This window comes from Trachemys scripta, chromosome 5 (assembly GCF_013100865.1).
Source record: "Trachemys scripta elegans isolate TJP31775 chromosome 5, CAS_Tse_1.0, whole genome shotgun sequence".
NCBI lineage: Eukaryota > Metazoa > Chordata > Testudines > Emydidae > Trachemys > Trachemys scripta.
Genome location: NC_048302.1, coordinates 116,130,066 through 116,155,753, shown reverse-complemented (window position 1 = coordinate 116,155,753; position 25,688 = coordinate 116,130,066). Strand labels below are relative to the sequence as shown.

General features: G+C 40.2%; 1 protein-coding gene across 4 annotated transcripts in view; it reads right to left on the bottom strand.

The window, feature by feature from the left end:
• Positions 1–1,513: 1,513 nt before the first annotated feature.
• The window catches only part of TBC1D14 (TBC1 domain family member 14), a 104,109-nt gene continuing 79,934 nt past the window's right edge, over positions 1,514–25,688 (bottom strand). For 3 of the 4 annotated variants that reach the window (XM_034771813.1, XM_034771814.1, XM_034771816.1), the window contains 8 exons: positions 24,941–25,047; positions 23,837–23,917; positions 22,215–22,309; positions 20,803–20,874; positions 17,776–17,904; positions 14,255–14,364; positions 6,745–7,003; positions 1,514–4,694 (listed from right to left, as the gene is read on the bottom strand). In XM_034771813.1, the coding sequence (XP_034627704.1) occupies positions 4,629–4,694; positions 6,745–7,003; positions 14,255–14,364; positions 17,776–17,904; positions 20,803–20,874; positions 22,215–22,309; positions 23,837–23,917; positions 24,941–25,047 (919 nt within the window). In that variant the 3' untranslated portion in view covers positions 1,514–4,628. Of the gene's footprint in view, positions 4,695–6,744; positions 7,004–14,254; positions 14,365–14,444; positions 15,525–17,775; positions 17,905–20,802; positions 20,875–22,214; positions 22,310–23,836; positions 23,918–24,940; positions 25,048–25,688 lie in introns of those variants that run through there. The other variant, XM_034771815.1, reaches the window with a different exon arrangement.

The following is a 25,688-nucleotide window of genomic DNA, read 5'->3' as shown; positions in this document are numbered from 1 at the left end:
CAGTATTCTTTCCTCTGACAGTGGCCAATGAGTCTTCTTACACTTTGTTCCTTTGGTCTTAAGCCTCAAGTAAGAGAAAGTGTCACATAAGCCATTTTCTTTTAAGACTATTAAGCACCAAGGGCTAATATTCCTTTCACTTTCAGGTACATATGGCCTGGGGGAGGAGAGGCTAGTAAGCATGGAAAATAAGCTCCTCAAGATGGAGGTTTGACTCAGATAGGGGAAGAATGTAGGGAGCAAATGCACTCTGCAGCAGTTAAAAAACAAACATTCATTTAATCTTATGCAACCTCCTTGGGATTTTGTTTTCTCATTGTGTCCCAATGTTGTAGGAACAAACAATTACCATTCTAGTCTTCCAAAGCCCTTCCTCCTGAGGAAAATTATTAGAATTTGAAACTGTAACCAGAGGTCGGCAATGTGTCTGTACATGGACACAAGTAAAAAGTCTGTACATGGACCATGGTAAAAATTTTGAGGTCCGTGGGGGTGCTCACCTCAGGCAGCTCCCCACAAGTGTCTCCCCCCCGTGCTGTTGCCGGCGGAGGTGCAGCCAGGCGCCTCTGCAGGCACGCTGCCTCCGTGTCTGTCCCCCCCCCCCCCCCAGCAAGCACTGACTTTGCAGCTCCCAGCCCATTGGCCAGGAACCATGGCCACTAGGAGCTTCGGGGGCAGTGCCTGCGGAGAGGGCAGCATGCAGAACCGCCTGGCCGTACCTCCATGTTGGAGCTGGAGAGGGGACTGGGAGCTGCTTGAGGTAAGAGCTTCCCGGAGTGTGCACCACTGACCCCCTCCCACAACCCAACCCTCTACCCCAGTCCTGATCCCACTCCTGCCCTACAAACCCCTCATCCCTTGCCCCACCCCAGAACCTGCACCCCCAGCTGGAGCTCTCATCCCACCCAATCTCCTGCTCTAGACCAGAGCCCACTCCCATCCCCTGAACCCCTCATTTCTGGCCCCACCCTGGAACCCGCACCCCCAGCGCAGAGCCCATACACTCCCTCCCACACCCCAACCTCCTGCCTCAGCCCAGAGCCCTTTCCCACCCCCCGCCAATGTCTGTCACTAAGTCCGGTAATTTTGTCAAGCGTCCATCCCGCTACATGGTGGTGCTGACCCCTGACTGTAACATGAGACTCAGGAGATCCATGGACCCTTTGTTCCCTTCCTATGGGAAAGTACAATATGGCACCATACAGAAACGGTTAAACCTGAAAATCCCTTTCTTTGTAAACCATATGTGCCAGTATGTGCTAGCTGAAAAAAAGGAAGCAATTCCAAATATTTTCAAGCAGACTGGATTACAGCAGTCAGAACAGGGAAGGGAAAACAAAGTTTTTAAAAAAGAATACACTATGAAATTGTAGCATATGCAAAGTTGGGGTTTCTGGTTCATTCATTGAATGGAGTCAGGAAGAGGAGTTGATTCCTTATCAACAGGTTGGGTATTGGTATATAAACTCAGGAACTTCGGCCTGGATTACACTGTAATTGACACAGTGTGATCTAGGTAACTTTACATGACTTTAATAAAACCATATTTACAGTTCAAAAAAGTTCATTTGATACACTTACCTAAACAAAAATGGATAATTGTACATAAAACCAAACATGATATACAGAGAGTGTCAATAGTTCTTTACAGATCGTTCTAGTATTTAAAACATTCAAAAATAGAAGCCATTATAAAGTACCTTTCAAAATGATATTCTTTACTAAATGATACATTTTGACTATTACTGATTGAAGATGCAAAATATTTTGTTTTACTGTAAAGTGCAGGTTGCACAAAATCCCAAACCAGGGTGCAGTCTTCCTAGTTTCTCTTGTTTGCTGCATGTAAAGTGAAAGTTGCAGACTTCTAAATTATTGCAGCATTTTCATTTTTTTAAACCCGTTAGGGGGGAAAAAAGAACAGCTCTCTGTTTTGATGGAGAATAGGGAAATCTCAATGCATTTTACACGTACCCCTGAACAATAAAATCAAGATGGCAAAATCTGGTATGCAATCCCTGAATTTAAATTATGAAAACCTTCCTTAATAGCTAATTAAGATATTTGGTATGCTGTCAGAAAATTAAAAAGCTATAGTGGCAAGTAATCCTATTCCATTATACATCTCAACAGCATTATCAAAATTCAAGCGTATTTTCAAATCAAGTATACTGAAAAGCTTAAACTGCATCTTTAGGCAGGTGAAAAGTTTTCCCAAATACAGGGTTTTATTTTAAAATAAACTGTGCAAAGCTCCTTATTGCATTGCTTTTCTTCATTACTTAAAGAACATACCTTTATGTACACAAATAAATCAATTAGAAAATATATACATCTAAGAAAAAACAAAACAAAAAAAATCAATCACAGAACAAAATAATTACATCTGCAAGTAACAAACAGTGCACAAGTGCTGCAGCAGGCCTTTTTCCACAACCAAGCCCATTTTCAGTGTTAACATTAAATATCCGATTAGAGGAGGGGCAAAATGAGACCGATTGGGGATGGCTGCTAAATATCCAGTGGCAAACACTGTATTCCAATAAGGTAGGTGAACCGTGTTCTGACACTTGATTTAAAAAGGACCTACAAATTAAGTTGTAATGAAGACTAAGTTACAGTTTCAAAGCCAGCTACAGTACCATCTAACTGGATGTATACCGAGGATAAAGTTGGTCTACATAAATACGTAATGTATAGTACGTAAATTTATAGTGCAAATGTTCTGGATGTTAGGCCTCTATACACCTTCACAAAAAAGGCATATCTGTGATATTAAAAAGATAATGTACTCAAAAGGTACCGACTTTCCAACTTTCTATTGCACTTCATAGCATCTACAATGTCAATACCAGTCATGAAAGGACCAAAGCTAAGCAATTTCTGATGAGAGAAAGGAAATGCCATTCTGATGCCTGGACATTTACCTTCACTAGAATGTTTACTATGCTGCCAGTTACTGAAGAAATTAATGGCCAGCACCAGAAATAAGCTAAGTAGCTAATTATGGTAGGTATACAAAGTGCAGAAGGGGAAGAGAGGCCAAAGAGGTAACAGACTTGCAAGCTGCATTTGTATTACATTCTCTTTGAAGTGACAGAATCCTGAAGCACTTATTTAGAAAAATCATTGTTGCATTTGAGTCTTTTTAAAGATTATGGTCAAAATGCCACTTAAGGAAAATATATTACTTCACTAATGGATAGTATTTTGCATGTATCCTATAGACCCTTTACATTATATGCTGTATGTGCTTGGAATTCAATAGTGTGTGCAAGTATACTTCCACTTTTATTTCAGTTGTGTTAGCTCATGTTCTCTCTCATCTATACTTGTGTTTCAGACAACATTAGAGCAGTCAGCATAAAGACAGACTGTAGGGTGATTGTGAACATAAAATCCAAAGCTAAAGAGGATTCAGAAATTCCCATTTACAGCTATCAAATGCATATTGCTTCAGTTATTTTCCCTTTTCAGTGTTGAAATTCATATTTATAAAGCAATTTATCCCACGCAGTTTTTTGTATAGTGTATAATGTAAATCATGGACACTTATGATTTACAATCAAACATTCAGTTGATGAAGGCAGAGAAAATTTTAGCTGTATAACGGAAATATGCAACTGCAGTTTGCCATCTGCGTAACTTGCTCAAGCGTAGTACCGTGTGGTACAGGCTGGTCTTAAAAACACCATTATCCTCAAAAAGAACTAGATCAATGGATGAATTTTACTCATCCCTTTAGCGAATTACCATTTCTTGACACTTTCCCCAGCAAACCTCACTTGCTAATTACCATTTACTAGCATCTTACTTCTGTTCAATAGGGGCATGGGAGTGAGCCAATGGGAAATAATGCTATAGTAATACTACAGATCATCCCTTGGAGAGCTTAGTATCCAGTGGGATTAACGTGGCACTTTCCCAATGCATCTATATTGGGAAACACTGTTGCAATGCAGGTTGAAAATGGACTCTGTTGCTGTACTGCTAGTCTGACTCCTCCCTCCCTAGTTTTTAAGTGTATTTTCTACTTACCATGGTGTTTTTGTTTGGTCTTTGTTTTCAGTTAATGGGATGGAATGTAGTTCTATTTTACTTTAACAGTCTCTTTGGTAAATGAGGCCTATAGCTTTTAAAAATAGGGGACATTTCTAAGAAAGTGATCCTTACCTCACTTAACTATAAACTTCAGCACCAGTTACTGAACAGGTTCTCCAAATCCACCTACTCTTACGCATGTATATTCTGGTTAAGAATCAAACTGGGGAGTAGCTTTCAAAGCAACTCACACTGTTACCAATTACCAGTATTTAAAAAATACTTATACTGAAATTAAAAAAAGGCAAGCTTAAAATTGCCTGGTTTCATTGCCTTCGTTAAAAGTGCAGAATGTATAATGCTGTCCACAGCAAACACTCATTCTAGTAAGCTTCTTAAGGCTAAGCCTTGGTTTTGTTACTTAAAAAGTTTTTCTTTTACATTTTTTTCTTTAAGGCCAATTCCAGTGCTAAACAAAACTCAAAACAACACACTTATTTGCAGCTCTACGTATTGAGTTCATCCTGACATACATTTGCCACTTCAGATTCTTTTCCCTTGAATGCCAATTTGAGGCAACCATAGTTTCAGTGTTTGAGTGAAGGGCTTCCTCTTTCCACTTCCCGGTTGTCTTTTTGCAGTGCAACCAGTACCTAGACATTTCAAAAAGGGAGTTGAGAGGAAGAAAAAACACACACAATTAAGTTAAAAATATACTTTAACACATGTTTGGTTACAGTGCACCAACAAGCTATTGCATGATTTTCAAAAAAGTTTCAAACTTTGAAAGAACATCTGCACTAAATGGGAGGTCTGAAACACAGCTAACATGACAAGACTTTGGGACATTCTGCCATGTGGGCACTGTGTCACTTTTCCATCCCATTTGACAAGGTACAAAATCTAAGGTGAGGAGAAAAAACCAAAACCATACACCACGAAGCCTAGAGGTTGGGTTCTCTACTCTGCCATGCTTATAGGAGAACATCTCCTTCTGCCACCAGAAATTGCCTGAGAAAAAAACATAATACCAAATGAATCTTAACTGCCTGAGACTAGAGTGAATAAATGTTATGTTAGATGACGACAGTGGTAGCAGTAACTATCAAAGAAGAGGACTGAGTTACTGGGTTTCAAAAGAAGCTCTCAAATGGCACTGCATTGATTTGCTTGTCTTGGTCAAGCCACTGAAGTGAAACATGTATAGCTTGTAGCCTGGACACTCGAAACAAACATTTGTTGCAGGACACAACTGTTTGTGGTCTACCCTAGGGCTCAGCCAAGGTGGTCTCTACATTTTCGCACTTCAGCACAAAGAAATGCAGCTACCAGTAAGTAGCTTCCTTCTCTGCAGAAGTATGGGCAGAAAGCCAAATTTGCTTTGCCATATTTGACCACTATTTGGCTGAGGTTATGACTGGGGATCCTAGTTTTCAGTGTTAAAAATCAACAAAATTATCTGATAAAAATCAAACATACATACAAATGTGTGTTCTCCTGCGATTAAAATGAAACGCTGAACTTTAGTTTCCCTACCCACCATACGTATGTGTGTGTGTGTGTGTGGTGTGTGTGTGTGTGTGTATACACACACACACACACACACACATAACAGTTGAACAGGTTTTATTGATATATTTACAATTTTAAGCACATTTGAAGCCTATCAGTGCCAATCATTATGATAAAATAAAATTAACAGAATAATCCAGTCACAGTGCCTTGTTTCTTTGTTGTCGAGGGCCCTGCTGATTTAGGCTTTGTTTTCATTTCTTTTCATTCAGTTTATGTTTAGAGCTTTCCATATGTTCTACAATTGTCTGCCTTTGAATGTAATCTACAGCCCTGCTGCATACAGTACAGAACAGCCTATTACCATCAGCGTGAAATTTGTCCTTGCCAATCTCAATGACATGGTCTTTAAGGGTGACAAAAGTTTTCAGCATCTTTTCATAATTTAATTACTCACATCTAGAGGCTGAAGTGGAATTTAAGATGTGTTAAAACACGAACCCCTATATGCTGTTGAATAACCTCTATATGCCGAAGCAGTTTATTGAAGTATGCTTAGTGTAAAGCACATTCAAAACCACAAGAGGGGGAGGTGGCATGCATTGAATAAGTGACATTGATGCTTTCAGTAAAATTTAGTTAATAGTAAAGATGTTTTTATTTTTTCACAACACAAAAACTAAAGGTTCTCTGTAAAAAATGCAAATTCCAGGTTTTCTGGGGCAATTGGATTTCTAGGATCCCTGTTAATTACAACAGTTTGGCAACAGAGTGCTGATGGAATGGAGAAAAAAATTCATACAGGATTCAGTTGTCTCATCTTTTCCCACAAACCAAGCCATTTTTTTTTTTTAAATATGAAGTTGTAATACTGAACTTCTATGTCTGAGGTTTTTTTAGCCTCCTTTGCAATTAATAGGAGAAAAATGCTGCACGCGACCACTATTCAAGCTTGGATCCACCACAATTTTAGCGTAACGAGTATTGATCCAGCTCTTGATTCCCAGAGGGGAAATGTTCAGGACAACCAGCCTTTTCACTAAACGTTCACCTGCCAGCATTATAAAGTGATCTACAAGCCTACCAAACCGTAAATATACTCCGCTGCACTGTTTTGCATTTTCTCAGGCATTGCCAAATGCTCCTTCATTTGTTATACAAAGGAGACAAAAACAAATAAGTTCTCTTTACCTGAGCCCACTTTTTGTTTCTACTTTGCATCTGAATCGCAGCAATAGATGTGAAGAATTCTTCTGAAGGCAAGTCCTCTGGTAACTTTGTTAGGAACTGGGCTATATGAATAAAGTCCATTTTGGTCAAAATATCTTCAAAAAGTCTTAATATTCCCAAGGCTGTACGGAATAGGAACTCCTCTCCATCCCGGCAGAACACATCCCAGACACGACATGCAAGGTCTAGTGGCAAAGACTTGCTGTACAATGTGAATATCCTGAAAACAGAAGAAAATCTTTAGGGTTAGGATGTAAGAAAAAAATTTAAGCAGCAGCACAGAGGTACACAAGTCTTAAATAACAGCTGAACAACAGTTTGTTAGTGATCAGATACTGGATAGTTCATTTATATTTGGTATAAATATATACACTGTTTCACAGGAAGTATAATTTAGATTGCAAATCTATTCAAAATGTGCTAGGTCACGTACATATCTATAGGAAGACCCAGTTCCTTTCCCTAATGGGCATAAAATCCGTAAAGAGAAAGAATGGGTGAAAAGGGATGTAATATACAGAATATCTTGAATTACATTAGGCATGTTTTATATATTAAGTTTCCCAACCGCACTCCCCCGCCCAAACGCCTTTTGTCTTTTCCCATGCTAATTTCCAGTTTAAATTCCAGGGATCTTATGCCATACATCTCCCAACATTTGACCCTGCTCCCCTCCATATAGATGAGTACTTCTCTCAGGATATATAAGTGAAATAGGTGGCTTATTTAGTTTGTTCCAGCTGCCATGGAAGAAGTAGATCTTCAGGTAGGATTTGTGTAAGGAGAGAGTAGTGGAGCTTTGATATCCAGCTCAGAGGAAGATGATGAAGAAGGTGTGGCAATGGTTGCAGGAGAAACAGACAAACTGAGCAACATGGATGACATAGCTGGTGGAACACAAGGGTGGAAAAGTTCTGGTAATGAGATAAGAAGGTAGGGGAACAGTGTTTAATCTTGAGGGTGATGATCACGGGAAGCTTGAATTTAATGGAACAGAGAAGGGGAAGCAGAAGCAGCTGGTAGGATTTAAAAAAAAAAAGAGAGACATGGGGCCAGGAAGATTACTTTAGAGACTGTATTTTGAATAGGGCCTGGAGGGGGCAAAATGCGTGTTGAGGTGGCCAGAGAGGAAACCGTTCTAGTAATCATGATGGGAGATGAGGATTTCAACAACAGCTTTAGCGGTGTGGCCACAGCTAAGATTGAAACTTACTAACATTTGTGTAAGATGAATCTGCAAGATTTGGACACAGTGAGGGTGTGTGCCAAAGGGAGAGAGGAATTGAAGATATACACCCCAAACCGAGTCCAGGCCTGACTGACCAGGAGAATTGTTGTATTCAACAGTGACAGAAAATGGGAGTGGGGAGAATTTTGGAAGAAAGGTCAGTTCAGGCTACCCTGAATTTAACAAGATGGCAAGATACCCAGTGGAGAATGGATGAAGCAAGAGGCAAATGTGTCAATCACAGGCAAAAGATGGGGTAGTTCAAACTGTGTGAGTAGATGAATGTGTCAGAGAATGGCTACAGAAACAACAGCCTAAGAGAGAACCTCCTCTTGGTTACTCAAACCACATTCTCACTAGCCTCCAAGGGCCCACAGGTCCCCTGAATTGCTCAAAATATTGACTTTATTGCAGTATGAAGTGAAGTGGAGTGGAGTGATAAGACAAATTTGTTTTGATTAACACTAGTAGCATCATAGTAGACACCAAATTTCAGCGTAGAGTCACTGGCATCCCACTGTACAATACTAGACTATAGATAACTAAACAAGTAATTCATATTGTATCATTACTAATTCCAGCTTCTAACTATACCTCTGCACTGGGAGTGTGGCTACAGCCATACTGCAAGTACATTTTCTAGCATTCTGAATCAGTTAGTGTTCCTATAGATTGGAGGTTGCCCTCAGGTTCAGAAAGTGCTGCTGCTTCGCATTCTGGAGCAGGAGCCTCTCTGAAGAGACAGAGGAGCCATTCCCCATTGAGTGCACAGGGGAAAAGGTTGCATAAGACTGATTGACTCTTTCGCCTCCCCCAGGAAGAGCGTGCATCAGCATGTGGTTAGTGCTAGCATGGGGGGTGGTGCCTATAACTGCTCACTGGTACCAAGTAGGGAGGTTACAGACCCTGTACCATCAACTCCGGTTCTGGCACCAGGGCCTCCGTTGAGTCCTGTACCAATGAGGGCGATGCTGGCACCGTTTCCATGTCGGTGGCATACTTGGTGGCTACAGACGTCCTCTACCTTTCCATCTTAACTTCCTTTGGCCCAGGACTTTGCCAGGCTAGCATCGTTGGTTCGATGGGCCACTGAATCCCTTGGGTCTGTCAGCACCGCACCTTGATGTTCCCCTTCCACAGTCCGTGGAACAAGGGCAGGTACCAGGCTTGATGCAAGGGACCTCGGTGTCAGGAAACTCGTTAGCACTGCAGATGTTACTTTGGCAGCTTTCACCGCCCTACACTTTGGCACCATCAGCTGCTCCAGTACCGCTGATGACTTGAAGGTTGACGCTACCTCGGTCACTTGGTGCCAGTGGTACCACTTCCATCATCGGCACCAGTCCCTGCCTTGTTCTGGGCAACAGATGACTCAGACTGATTACTCACTCCCTCAGGATTGGCCCCACCTTTATCCCAGAAACCCGAGGCTCCTCAACGTCAAGGTCGGGTCTTCCTCCTCCTATCCATCATTCGCTCCACATCGGGGATCATTTACGGAGTACTACGGACACTAGCACTTATCTCGCAGTTGGGCTGGGGCACCTATTGGCCACCCACTGCCTATCCTTACCAGTGACCTCCACGGAATCCATGGGATGCTGCTCAGTCATAAGAACATAAGAAAGGCCGTACCGGGTCAGACCAAAGGTCCATCTAGCCCAGTATCCTGTCGACCGACAGTGGCCAATGCCAGGTGCCCCAGAGGGAGTGAACCTAACAGGCAATGATCAAGTGATCTCTCTCCTGCCATCCATCTCCATCCTCTGACAGACAGAGGCTAGGGACACCATTCCTTACCCGTCCTGGCTAATAGCCATTAATGGACTTAACCACCATGAATTTATCCAGTTCTCTTTTAAACCCTGTTATAGTCCTAGTCTTCACAACCTTCTCAGGTAAGGAGTTCCACAAGTTGACTGTGCGCTGCGTGACGAAGAACTTCCTTTTATTTGTTTTAAACCTGCTGCCTATTAATTTCATTTGATGACCCCTAGTTCTTGTATTACGGGAATAAGTAAATAACTAAATAGATTGCACTCGAAGGCGAGATTGCTGGGCAGATTGGTGATGGGAACTGTGGACCAGTGAGGCACCAGTGAGCCTTTCCTGTGCAGAGCACATGGAGCTGCCTCTTCCAGCTCCGCTAGTCCAGGAATGGGAGCCAGACTTGGCAAAGTTAACCACCCCTTCTTCATACCAGACAATACAGCAGTGCCTAGTTCTTCCTGTTCTCCAATGCTGAAGGATTTCAAGGGCTATAAGGACATTTTGTGGCACATGGCTGCCTCACTGGGCATTTAGGCGGAGTTCTTGCAGAAGAATACCCATAAGTTAGTGGATATCCTGCAGCTGTCTGTTCCTGGGACAGCAGCCATGCCTACCAATGATGCACTTCAGAGCCTGAAAAAGGTCCTCAAGAGCATATCGTATTTGGTACCACATACTGTAAAGCACACAGAGAAACGCTATTTCATCCTGGTGAAAGATTTTGAGGGCTTTTACTTCCATCTGGGCCCAAACGCCATACCTATAACCACAGTGAATGACAGGCCATGGCAGGACAGGTTTAAGTCCACTCTTAAGAAGGTGTGACACTGCACCCCATATTCATCATGGGGGTATGATTATGTCATAAAATGTAGTATCTTTATCTTTAGATTTATATATATATAAAATATCCATATAAATCCTTGGAGCTCTTGGAAAGCTGCTTTTTAAAAAATTTGGGGAAAAAGTATTTTTTTGAAATTCAAGTCATTTCAATTTTTGATTTCCTGTCTACTGAAACTGACAAGTATAACTAGTTGACACTAGGGGGAGCTAAAACAGCTGCAAACTTTAATGCCTTTTCTGGTCCCTTGGACATCACTCAGGGGAAAAATTAAATATGGAGGAATGAGATTAACTTGATTTTACTCTTGTAAATTTTCCTCTTTATTCCCTCTACTAAAGGGGCTATCTTTACATTTCATTCCATAAAATCCTATCTCTAGTAGACTTTCAATTGAAATGAAGTTACAAGTGTGACATTTATGAAAATATTTTAAGTATTAAGAGGAATTAGTATCAGTCTTTTTACAGCTTTTGCTTTAAACTACAATTTAAACAGCCAATCCTCATCCAGTTTCTGCTGCTGATGAGCAGCGTTGTCCTCTTGCAAACTTTATATAAAATGCATGATTTACGCACAAATTATTGTAGAAATCCTTTTATCAATCAAGTATGTTTAAATATTCATAATCTTCAGGACAATCAAAAGGTGGATATAAGACCTTGTGAATCCTCATCTGTTTTTAAGATGCCCATATATCAGTAGAAAGTGCTCTCTCCTCTCCCACTTGGGTTTACTCTTGTTAGATACAGACCTTTCCAGTTTTCTTTTGTGTCACATTATCTCTTGCACATATACTACGATCCAGTTTGGATCAACGGTTACCAAAGACATCTGTGTGCTCTACTTGAGTTAACCTTCACGCTACCTGGAAACTTCAGCTAATACAAAAATATGGCTGTCTTCTTGCTTAACTATATTTCTCACAAGAAGCATATCACACTTGACTTTGGAGACTGCACTGGCTTCCAATTCTTTTTCAAGTGAAATTGTACGTGTTAGCTAAGATTTATAAAACTCTTCATAGCAGGGGTTCTCAGACTTTTGTATTGGTGACCCCTTTCACATACCACGCCTCTGAGTGTGACCCCCTTATAAATATATAAAAAAGTGTTTTTAATGTAACACCATTATAAATGCTGGAGGCAAAGCGGGGTTTGGGGTGGAGGTTGACAGCTTGTAAACCCCCCCCCCATGTGATAACCTTGCGGCCCCCTGAGGGGTCCCAATCCCCAGTGTGAGAACCCCTGCTTTATAGTGTGGATCCTGGATATTTTAAAGTCCACTTCCCTCCACATGACTTAACTCAGCAGTTGAGATCCACTAAGATACTTACTCCAGGAGTCCCTAAAGATCAATTCTGAAACTTACTGGAAGATAAACTCTTGTGCCTTGAATACTGTAACTTCTTCCCCTTTATCTACCCTGCACCCCTCCTACTCCCACTTTCATGCCATCCCTGTGCATGAAACAGCATCCCAGCCCCAACTCAGCATGTCCTCATTCTTCCATTACTGCAATCCCTCTCAAAAGTTTGTCTCCCCGCTACACATACCCACGCTCACACAAACTACACCACAGCTTTTCCATTCCAATTTTACATTAAAGAAGTGGGCAAAATCAGAATACCCTAAATTTGCACTCTCCTTTGGATTTCCTGGTATGTCTTGTGCTACGTATTGGTCTCAGACTGCAAGCACCTTGGGACAGGGATTGACTAAGATTTGTTCCATGAGTACTGTATAAGCACAATGTTGGAGCATTAACAGATAAATAGCACTTGAAGATCATTAACATATCCAACCTAGATTTCAATACAGACTCTATATTATATTCATGCTATTTGTGTAGTTTTGTGTTCAAGGTTTTCAAAAGTGATTGATGATCTGTAAAATGGGAATAATACTTCCCTACCACTTGTGGAACTCCTTACCTGAGGAGGTTGTGAAGGCTAGGACTATAACAGCGTTTAAAAGAGAACTGGATAAATTCATGGTGGTTAAGTCCATTAATGGCTATTAGCTAGGATGGGTAAAGAATAGTGTCCCTAACCTCTGTTTTGTCAGATGGTGGAGATGGATGGCAGGAGAGAGACCACTTGATCATTGCTTGTTAGATCCACTCCCTCTGGGGCACCTGGCATTGGCCACTGTCGGTTGACAGGATACTGGGCTAGATGGACCTTTGGTCTGACCCGGTACGGCCGTTCTTATGTACCACACAGGGATGTGGTGAGAATACATACATGCAAGCCTGAAGTGTTATGAGATCTACTGATCAAAAGCTCTATATAAGAGGTATTTTTATTTTAGATGCCTCAGTTTTGGGATATTTAAAATTAAACACCTCAAAGTGCTTGATTTTCAGAGGACAGGAAATCAACACTTTCTGAAAATCAGATCCCTCTAGGAGTCTCCAGTTGACCACACCAAAATAGAGGCACCCAAATTCATTTCCCATTTTAGACAGTCTGAGCCACCAAACGCCTACATGGATACATGTAGAGCACACACTGATTAACCATTTTTAACCTGCGCCAAATTTAACATTAAAATATTGTATTCTGATCCTGAGATTTCTATCAGGACGAATGGTTGAAATCTTGCTTAATCAGCCGTTAATGAAATTTCAGCTGTATCCAAACCTAAACTTGCAAACAGTCCCCTGGGAGTTCTGAAGCCAACATACTTCCAAAACACCAGCAGCAGCCTCATATCCAACTACTCTCCTCACCCTGAAATTTGAAGGGGTTCAGATTTGTGGTTCCATTTCTAGTCAAAAGGCACTAACTGAAGGCAATTTCACATTTCAGAACACTTTCAATTGCCAGAAACCAACAGATACTCTTTTGTTCTCTCCTAACCTAACCAAAACATTATGTTCCTGTCTACACTTCAACTTTTAACTGGTCTGTACCAACTAGTGGCACAGTTGACTATAAACATGATTTGTGTCAACACACCACAGTTAATACTGTGTTAATAACTCTGAAAACTAACCATAATTCATCCAACTAGATAGAGGCCTAAGACAACACATTTGTCTTCCCATAACCACTGATATATTGTTGTGTGGCCACAAACTGTATAGCCATGCCTGTGCAACCTGTTTTTCTGGTTCTCCTTCCTTTCAGCTCTGTGCAGAAAATCCCATGCTGCGGCTCCCCATGTGCTGTTCTATATGCATGTCTCCCAGGCACTTTATCGCCTACTCATGCAGTATGGGATAGCTACCAGATTTTCCCAGAATGCAGATTCAAATGTGTGGTAGATAGGGAGGTGCAAATTCTGTTGAGACACAGCTGATTTGTGAAGCAAGCTGATGCATGGACACAACTCAGCCATGAGTATGATAAAAAGGTTAGATGAACGTCACAAACTGCTTATAGAAATAAGTTTCTACTTATAGCATGGATAGGACTTTGTTTCAATTTTAATATAAAAACTACATTTTAATAGTAGACAGTTTTGAAACAAAGTTATTTGCTGAAAGAAAGTACTTAAATAGAAATGCTGACTGAACCCCTACAAATTTTGTAAGCTCTTTGTCATCTATTATATAAACATGTATACGACGCTAAAAACTAATATGTACACACTGATAATTATACAGTACTCTGACAGTCTTACCAATCAATAAGATAGATGTCAGGAGTCAAGTTATTTTTTTTGAAGTGAGCAAACAACTTTGGCAGATTTTCCTCAAAGAATACCTCAAATGCTGCAAAATAGGTCAACATCTGGGAAAAACAAAAGAAAAATCATTAGATATTAGTTAACTTTTTTTTTCCTATTGAAGTTTTAAGGATCTTAATTTCAGGACTGCTTCTTGAAACAGGCACAAAATCCCAACAATATGAATTATACACGGTAAAGTACATAAGTCCTTTGTGTAAACATTTGTCTAAGTGCTGGCATGTGCATGTATGTTTGAGTTCCATTCCGTATATCTTCCTAAAGCTGTTCAATGGAAGAAATGATTGTTTTGGATCTAGGCCAGTTTCCTTTTGGAAAGGAAGACACCAGCAGGTGAAATAAGCAAATATACTGGCTATTGCACTTAAATGTAATGGAAAATTATGATGATAACTTAAGAGTGCTTTCTGTTAATGCAGTAATAATATCAGACTGAATGAATTCCAGTCCAAAGAATTTACAGCCAATAAAGTGAGGTTGGAAGCTAAGAAGTTTATTAACCCTTATTAGAGAGTTTATAATGACAGGTTATACTCTTACAGACAATTTTCACTCATAGTATTCCAAGTGATTTACGAAGGAGGGTAAACATCATATGCATTTTACAGGAGGGGAAACAGAAGGCTGAAGGTCACTCTGCAAATCAGTAACAAAGATGGAAACAGAAACCAGGTTTGACTCCCAGTCCAATGCCCTACTAGACCTTTAATAGAAGGACAGAAATTGATAGTGAAATTTATGATTCAATAGCCAAATATAATACAAAACACAATATGATTTGTCACACAGGTTGAGAGGTAAACTATTAACGAGTTAAAAACAAAAGATTTGCTCTTTTCTTGCTCCTCCCCCATCATGCCTTCTCTCAATCCCACTGTCTCAGCAAGGTTCTTCCCCTCTTCTCCCCCTCTCTCCCCATTAACACATTTTTGGTTACAATATGTATTTACAATATTTCCTCCCTAAAATGGGAGGAAAAGACTGAGATTCTCCCAACACAAATACAACAGTTGTGGTGGAAACAAGAGTTCTGCTCGTATGACACAAGGGAAAGTGAAGTGGATGGAAGGAAGAATGGAAGCGAGTGCATTTTCTTTCTTTTTTTTTTTAAAGCATTTGACAGACCCATTTTTCTTCTTTTCCATGTACATTCTGGGGCTTTTCTGTTTCAGCTGACTGGAGTGTTAAGCAAACAGCTGGAAAACTGAGCCAAGGAGCACAAGAAGAAGTTAGAGCAACCAATCAAAGAGCGATTACATGGCACAGAAATAATTATACAATTCTGCAAAATCCCTGCATTCAATGTGTCATTGAGAAAAAGCTGTATGGTGAACATGAAAATCAGAACTAGAGTGCAGGAAATTGTGTAACTGGAGGAAAAACTGTCCAATTATGCATTAGTAACAGTACAGAATTCCTGCAGCTGGCTGTGAACTCTATTTCTCTATAATGTAATTAAAAAAAAAATCTAAATGTAGGTCGGTAATGCAACGTCCAGTCCTAGCTTCTAAACTATCTTAATGCCAGTGCATACTAAAGCCTTTCACTTGCACAGCATTTCAGACACTATTTTATATAACACTCTTACAATGGTCTGAAAAACATGGTGCTGTATTGCTTTCATTAGACAGACAGCCTTACTAGAATTGAAATAACAGCTGAAGGGTATTTTATCTTGATCCTGACGGATTAATTGGTAGGTATTTTTACTCAAGATTGTATATAACAGTGTATTCTACCATTTTCTTAAATATATGTCATGTTTCAAATATTGTGACCACCACAAGAGCAGGGATGTATAATTTTTATTTATAAGTGGAATAAAGTGAAGCCCTGAAATGAATATGTAACTATAGACTCATGAAGTAACATGAATTCAATAAAACAATTACTCAACAAGCTACAAAAAAATAATTAAATTACAAGAACTACTAGTAGTACTAATAGTGCTATTGCCATAAATTGAACATTTCCAGATAGTTTAGAAAATGTGAAGAATGCATGAATGTCAATTTCTCATTGTGGCAATCAAGAGCTATTGAATTTACCTCTTGGATCAATAGATCTCATTTACCTTAAGAGAAGTTTAGTGTCAGATTATCATATCTGTTGCACAGATCGTTGAACAGGCAGAGTGGATCTGCCCTGAATCTGGAAAGACGTCCCATCTCAAGCTCCCCATACTAACCATCAGAAAACATCCTCAATCATCCTATCAAGTCGGTAACTTTTTCCTTATTACATCTTACTACATAAGGGTAGCAAGATTTTCCCTAGGACTTTAATCTACGATAGGCAATTGGGGAATACTGTAGTGTTATTTCCACAAGCTCTCACCACCACTTTCCTAAAAGTATTTGTTTACTACACTTCCCATTTAGTCAATAGGGGCTAAAACTGATTTGTAGGGCTATAGTCCAGTGGGCTACCAAGACACTAACTTTCCACTGGAAAAAAAAGGTTGTTCTAGCAAGTATCACTCTGCTGCCAGCCTCATGGGTAATGTATTTGTGTACATGAGCAACAGCAGTGCTCCCTCTCTATTGCTGGGTGCAGCCAACTGGAGTCAGAACAAGATTGATCTTGCTGCTGCCAATGTGAATTGAGTTGCAACATGCCACATTAAAGGCTTCTACTGCTGATGAGTTTCAGGAATTGCAACAGAGCAGTCACATGTATCAGTCTCCTACTATACAAGGGCTAGGGAGGAAGTGCTGACAGTCACTCCCACAGTGATCACTCTGTTACTGCTCCTTTTTTTCCCCCACTTGAACTTTTAAGAAACCAATACCTTATTTTTATGATATACTTCTAGTTTAAAAAGGAAAAACAGGGAAGACGTACAGAACGTCATATTTTTGTCAAATAAAACGATTTTCAAAAAACTCATGAGGAAACTTAAGCAGATCTGTTAGAGCTACTACAACTGGAATTAAGTTTGGAAATTGTGGTATTTTCCCCATGTAGTATGTTATATATGCCAGCTGGGAATTTCAAAGGAGCTTAAGGAAGTAAGGATTTGGTTGCCTAATCCCCTTAGCTACATTTCAAATCCGAGCTGACACAGCAAAATATGAGAGAGAGAAATGGGGAACCTGATTCAAATTGTAAAGCATCAACAGTTTATTTTTAGCAACCTATTAGTTTGGGATAAAAACTGCCTTCCAATCAATTTTTGTAAGGCTGTTAATCTGATTTGGGCTCCCATTTACAATGCATGCATTAAATTGGTGCACTTAGAATAATCATGCTCATAATCTCTGAGCATCACACAGTACTGGGTAGCTATTTCATTCAGTTTTCCCCTTTCAGTAAGTTTTTTAAACTGTTGCTTTAAAAATAGAGGTTTGTTAGAACTTTGAAAAACAGACTATGAACCCTTGCTGAAGTTCTGTCTTGTACCTGACAGATCTTCAGTAGAAGCATAAAGGAATTAGCGTTTCCTGTGTACTTACAAGGCCATGGTCCACTCGAAAAAATGCCATCTGACACGGTTTATTCAGAAGGTTAGAAAAAGCAATGAAGGCATCTGCAGTATCCAAATTCAAGATCAACACTGCAGCTATGAAGGACATGCCCTGAACCTAAAGAAAGAAGATACAGTTACTGGTGAGCAACCTATTTCTACAAGTATGTTGCCTCTTCACAGTCATACTTGTGTGATGCACCACTGAGTTTTGTAAACCTTCCAGAAGGATGTGCTTATTCAGGCCACACAAGCATCCTCTCTCAGGACATCAAAATTTTCACAGCAGAGGTCCTAACAATGCCACAACCATCTCAAGTTTCAGAGTAGCAGCCATGTTAGTCTGTATCTGCAAAAACAACAGGAGTCCTTGTGACACCTTAGAGACTAACAAATTTATTAGAGCATAAGCTTTCGTGGGCTACAGCCCACTTTATCAGATGCATAGAATGGAACATATAGTAAGGCGATATATATACATACAGAAAACATGAAAAAGTGGAAGTTGCCATACCAACTCTAAGAGTCAACGGTCTGAAATGGGCCATCTTGATCACCACTAGAAAAGTTTTTTTTCTCCTGCTGATAATAGCTCATCTTAATTAGCTAGCCTCTTAGAGTTGGTATGGCAACTTCCACCTTTCCATGTTCTCTGTATGTATATATCTTCTTACTATATGTTCCATTCTATGCATCTGATGAAGTGGGCTGTAGCCCACGAAAGCTTATGCAAATAAATTTGTTAGTCACTAAGGTGCCACAAGTACTCCTGTTCTTTTTACAACCATCTCAGATTTTTTTTTTTCCCCCCTTCCAGTAAACCAAAGAGCCCTCGGGAAAAGGAAAGGATGACAGAAGTGTGAATATGCAGAAGCAAGACTCTCAAAGAACCAGTTACTTCTCCTTCTGAGGTGGCCTGTGCATGGTCCCACTTGCAGGAAGCTGGGTTGTGGCGTTCACATTAAACAAGGACTGCTCTCCTGAAATATCAGAGTTAAACACTATGTTGAGAGACAGAAGTACTGAATAAAGGCATAAATAGAACTACAAATAGCAGACTTATAGATCTCTGATGGAAATAGTAGAGGCATGCCATCCATACTACTTTAGATCTGGGAGAGTGAGCCTTAAGTGAGTCCTTAGTAAGACCTTCAGGTACTAAAGCTAATGTGCCTTAACCATTTAGTTGACTACTATTGCATGGACATTTGCTGCAGTTCTGATCGCAGCATCAGATATTTCTGAAACTATAAACTTTGGCTCCAATTGTTTGGCCTTGTATCAGTTACACACACCTCTGTGGAAGATCTCCCATTTGAAGGGAAGACTCTCTTCTACCTGAAGATGGATGAAACACTAGAGAAAGAGAAGAATACCAAGACCACCGCCAGCGTTTGGGCTTCCTAAAACATGACCGGAGGACGAGGACCTACACTTCAGCCTCCTACCAGTGCCACAGTCATCATCTTAAGTCCACTGGATTTCTACCACCTTTAGTACCAGAAGGGCAGCCTCTTCAACAAATGAAATAGGGAAATGAGAAGCACTTCATATATCTGCTTTATCATTGACTATTCATATGTTTTCCCTGTTTGCAAGACCTCAGACGTAGCATGTTACCTCAGAGTCCAGAGCCAGTTTAACATCTATTTCACTCCCTTCCTCTCTTCCCTTTGTGGATTCTTTCATTCATTTCTTTGCAGCATGGAGTGTAATTTCTATTCACTGCTAGTTGCGAGAGGTGATTTGGCTAACATATATAAAACCAATCCACTCTATGAGCTTGTCTACACACTGACTTTGTCCATACCAGCTGGGCTGTAAATTCTAATGCACACCAGCATGTTGTGCACTAACTAGCCTATATGTATCCTGCTGGCACACGCTAAAAGTTCCCAAATGCGCATTCATGTAGTCCTGTTTCTGACAGTACTATGTTAATGTGCACTAGGGAACTTTTAGCGCGCCAGCAGGGTCCACCGCCTTTAGAATTTACACTCCAGCTGGCATGGACTAAGGCACCATGTATTTGAGTGTTATGCTGCCTACCAACCACCCATTTCCATCCCTTTTAGGGACCTCTGGTTTCTGATCTGTCCAACAGATTTCTTATCCTGATTTCCTTGACAATGAAGCCAAAAATGATCTGATGCTGGATCCAGGGACCAGGCCTCCTCCATGAGGAAATCTTGGACCCTCTACTGCCAATCTAAGTAGGCCTGAGTTGTGAAGCTGCAGATGTTTAGAACAGTGGGTGTACATACTGGCCTCCAGAAACAGAGGACCATGAACTATACCATATATATGATATCTGCCTTTCTCCAGTTCCTCAGGAACCAGATCAGCCAAAAGTCACAGAAACAAATTATTAAAACATGGAAAAAGAGGAAAAGGAAATTCTGGTTTGGGGTATTACCACCTCCTCCACTCACACCCTCCCAAAATTAACTGAACCAGAGCCATACTGAATGCTCTAATGTCCACACCTGGCCATGGAAAAAGAATTGAATGAAGCAGTTAGAGCCACACAGTCCTTTTATAACCTGCACTCTGACTGTTCAGTGGTATGAGGGAGCTTATGCAGCCCCAATGGGCACTGCTTTACAGAATGTTCCAGAAGCTTTGCAGTGCCAGGGCACACATCCCAGAAGTGTGAACACAGAGGCCATATCTTGAAGAAGAGAGAAAATTTTAACAAGCTGTCACCTCAATAAGAGTGCAGTGAAACACAGTATGTAACCAGATGGCTTGTATTTCAATTTTCATTCAGCACATATGTGTGCCCTAGATTTTGTGGAAGTCTTATCTCTACTTCATTAAAAAACGTTCAAATCTAACAATGTAACAGCAAAACATAACAGTGCACATATCCCTTGATACAACATTTTGTATCAAATGTACCATAAAATAACCAAGATGTACAGCAAAACCAAAAATCTTCACAAAATCATTTTAGAACAGTCTAGCAAGTGACCAGAAACACTCCCACATAATTGCAACATATAACTTCACTTACATAGCCAACATCAGGTCTGTAACACGTATAGGCGCCTAAAATACTGTGCAATGTGTCATGGTAAGGACCACCCTATAATGAAAAATAAAAAATTAATCATACAGCTTCTGTAAATATTCACAATCTGTGAGAAACTCCTAAGCTGTGTAGAGGATTTAGGGAATGTCTACACAGCAAAGAAAAACCCACAGCTGGCCCGTGCCACCTGACTTGGGCTCAGGTTCAGGCTTTGGGGCTGCTTCATTCCTGTGTAGACTTCTGGGCTCACAAGATCCTAGTGCCTGGGCTCCAGCTGGAGCCCAGAAGTCTACACAACAATGAAACAGCCCTGCAGCCCAAGCCCCGTGAGCTTGAGTTGGCTGGCATGGGCCAGCCTTGGGTTTTTCTTTGCTGTGTAGACATACCCTTAGACACATTCCATTAATTTTAATTAAAGAGGTTTCCAAATCCCCAGTGGTTCTCAAACTGTGGACTGGGACCTTATAGTGGGTCGTGACCCCATTTTAATGGGGTCACCAGGGCTGGCCTTAGACTGGCTGGGACCCAGGGCTGAAGTCTGAGTCCCACTGCGAGGGGCAGAAGCCTGAGCTCCACCACGCTGGGCTCAGGCTTCAGCTTCAGCGGTGGTGGGGCTCAGGTTACAGGCCCCCCTGCCCAGGGTGGTGGGGCTTGGGTTTTGTCCCCCCGCCTGGAGCAGTGGAGCTCAGACAGGCTTCAGTCCTCAGTCTTGGGGTCATGTCGTAATTTTTGTTGTCAGAAGGGGGTCACGGTGCAATGAAGTTTGAGAACCCCTGCCCTAGACTTCTTTGAAAAATTTTTTAAACTCTTTCAACTTTTATATGGAATGCATCACTGTAATGTCACTAAGGAACATCTTCCCACGCCTATTTATTCCAAATGCATACAGTTCATCCAACAGGTTAACGACCAAAGTGCAAAAGGACACAAGCATTAGAAATTCACTACAGCTTTATGAATTGTTACATATTAGTATCAAGAAAGCTGAACACTAATCAAGTTGGTTTAGCTCTATCTATTAGACTAGCAGTAGGGTTGAGCAATGAAGAAAGGGATAGCAAGAACAGTCGCAACATATTAAGGAGGATTCCCATAAAAACTATGTTAATTTCAAGTCCTGAGAAGTCTTACAAGTTGCCATACATTACACTGAGCAGTCTTAGACTCTGCTGAAATCCTTTATACTTGTCATTCAGGAACACCAGACATTAATTTTACCACAAACTACTCATACATTTAAATACCAACATGCAAGTTCGCACTAAAGTAGACTTCTTCTACAAACATTTAGAACATAAAATAAACCTATTTCAGTGTAAACTTTTCAAAAATTTGTTTTTACTACTTAAGTGTACATTGAAAAATATTGTGTGATTAAAAATTAAATCGCTTACTTGCTGGAAAATACAGAGATTGGGAAATGTTCTAGAAATATCCAGTTTTATTAATTCCAGACTTGCTTCCCTGTCTGCTGCAGAAAATCCAGCATCTGCAGAAATCAAAATAAAATTACAGTGTTTAACACCTTTTAATACACACACACACTCTCTGGCTTGAAGCAGTCCCATAGTGCAGGTTATTCCTGAATAAGTCTGAATGCAGTGATATCAGAGAGAAGATGTTAACGGTTGTGTAACAGTACTACTGCCAAGTCAGGGGGCATACACAAACCTGTGTACCATACTCTAGGATGCCGAGGGCCTGCAGTATTCCTCCTTTTGAAGGGCCTGCAGAGCAAGTAACCTCTCTGAAAAAGATTGTTTTTGCATAAGGGTAACTGAAATATAGGGGCTGACAACTTCTGTCCCACACCTCTAACTTCTTGCTAAAGGTTTTTTGGAAGGCACCTAAGTAAATTTTATGCAAAAAACGTGAAAAAAAGTGATCCCATGTCACACACACCGAGTAAATTTGGTATTTTGTACATTTAATTTGCCATTGCGTTTACATTTAAAGATTATGCAGAATTGTAATATTCCCTCAGCAACTTTTTAAATTAATTTTAAGCAAAGAAAACATGCACCTACAACATGAACTCTTCCCTCCCCCCACCCCCAGTGTTCAAACATTCCTATCTATTCATGTTTTGTCTTTCCTACTGAGTATCATCATCAACTCTAACTGCTTGGGTTTTTGCAGTGAAGGCAAGATACAAGTTGCTGCTACTTAGCACTTACACTAACCACATGTTGATATAAACTCTGGACAATGAATAGTCAAAGAAGCTAAAAAACTATATTAGATACCATCTAATATATTTTAGGAGAACGGAACGTGGAGACTCCCATAAGAAACATTTTCACTTCGTTGTGAAATGCTCTTGTATAATGCACTCATGGTTCTGCTCAACATGTCTCCTTAAAGAAGTGGTCATCCTAGCAGATTAAAGTATTTTATTTCAAGCACCCAGATTCCCCTCCCCCCCCATCTCTTCTCTCCACACCCAACCAACTGGAAAATCTCAACATGCTGAGTCTGTAACAACAGGCTGTAACTCTCATGGGAAGTAATGTTACACTGAGCTATTAAGAAAGCAATTTGCTATTACTAAAGTTTCAAAGAATTTAGATCCCCGAACTAGAGAAAGAGAAAGCAACACATCTTAAGGTATTACAACACAAACAGCAAATCTAAAATTTATATAAGCCACTCATCCACAAATCTTTAAGCTATTGGCAAAGGAAGGTTTTGCGAAACAATTTTTTTTTTTTTTTTTAAGTTATAGACAACTGAATTTAAAGATACTTTAAAAAGGAAAATAATGAAGTCAACTACAGCATGCAAGAGATTAACACTTCATTTAAAAACATTTTTACCCTCCTGCAGAAGTGTTTTTAATACCCCTTTACCAACCACATATCCCACATCTACTATGCTGATATTTCTTCCAGCTTTTTAAACTGTATTATTTTAGTTTAACATTTAGGAATGATTTTAAAACCAGCGCCTCTTCATTTGGTAATGAAAAGAAAGTTATCACACAATATGGAATAATATTTTGCCAAATAAAACATACCTTCACATTCTCCTTCAGAGCCTCCTGTGCTAAGTGATCGCCACCTCTCTTTGGCACGAGCCAAGCAAATATCATAGAGTTCTGAAAAACAAGTACTTTTTAAAATCCATCTTCAATTACTGATTACATGTCGGCATGCTAGCAACCCCTACCTCCCCCCCCCCAAAATAAGAAATAAAGTAAGTATCTGTAAAATAAAAAAAATTGAATTTTAGGTAAGTAGGGTGCTGGAAGCTTTGTTTCATCGGGGTATAATTTTGATGCAGTGAGCAGACGTAATCCTCTGTGTGGAACTGATTATATAAATATTTCTTCGCATTTGTTTGGGTAACATACTTCTGCCACTCAAAATTCCTCCCAGAACTATGACAATTAGCTCACAAACTCTTCCAATTCCATCCTAGAGCAATTTCTGAGGTACACTAAACAGCCACAGAAAAGGCATATGCAGTAGAAGGAAACCACAAGAATATAGGCAAATCCTCAACATTTCCCCTTTTGTCACCATTTTGGAATGGTTAAAAAAAAAAAGACTGAAAAAATAACAGTACAAAATCAAGGAAACAGACTAATGTATTACTGATATCATCACTAATGAACATGCAGGAAAGAGGACTAATTCCACACCAGGTTTTGTTTCCAAGTTAGTCTCTCCTTTACTCACAAACCAAGTGTCTCACTTCAGAATAAAACCAGTATGTGCACACCCACAAGCACTACATAATTAACAGTAATTATATGAAATATCTTATTTTCTGTTGACTCTGAAATGGGGTTGTTAACTCTGAACATCTTTATTTATCAAAGCAATGCGCAGCAATAATATTCCAGGACTATGACTCAGACTGAGCAGTGGAATAAAAATAAAAAAAAATTCCTAGAACACCTCCAAAATTAAATACCCCATGTGGAATAAGAAAGACTGTATGCACTGTGGAGCAAAACACATGGTATCCTTAAATGAAAGCAAAGTACAAGTGACCATGACTTCATCGTTCCCCCAAGTTCTGACACATTCTAACTAAATGGAAGTCTCTCTGCTAAAGCATGATTTATTTATTGATCAGTGTCTCAAAATGCAGACAGAATGCATGTCAGTCTCACCATGGGTGATATTTAACTCATTGCCAATTGCCAAGCTCCAGACTTTGCCTCTCACGCTTGGAGGAATACCTTGCCACCACAATTCTCGAACTTTACGGGAGCAGCACCTGTTTAAAATAAAATGTGTTGTTATACTGAACTATAGGTAGAAAGTGTTGTAACTGCATTGGAGGATTCAGGCCCAGGTGTAGGTCAGCCTGCCATGGGCCCCCTGAGAAATCAAACAGGGATTGTGCAGCATTCATTCATGCTTTTGTACTATCTAAACTTGGAACTTTGTTTTAATATTACCTTCTTCCTCAAACTGAAGGCTTTTGACTGGAACCCTGCAACCAAGACTGCTAGAAATCTGCCACTCTATATGGGCCAATGTGAGAGAGACAGAGACAGAAAGTGCACAAGTGGGGAGGGAGGATTAGGAGAAGAAGTCATCCCTGATTTTCCATTGCATGAACTAGAGACTGGACGAACCCAGGTCTGCAGTATAAAATATTTTTCCATTCCAGTGATAAAAGATTATCTTCTCCCCCATTCAAAACCCAGCCCATGAGATGAAAATTTTCCAACTGTTAAGCTGCGTGGACTCTCCAGGGGCAAAAAGCACTGTACATGGCTGCAACACGTGAAGTAGCAAATTTGGAGATGGAGACAGCAAGAGTCAAAAACATTTAAATGAAACCGTTCTAATCCATATTAAATTGATGGCCAATAATCCTAAGGCTGCTGTAAGGAAGATTGGGGAAGTATT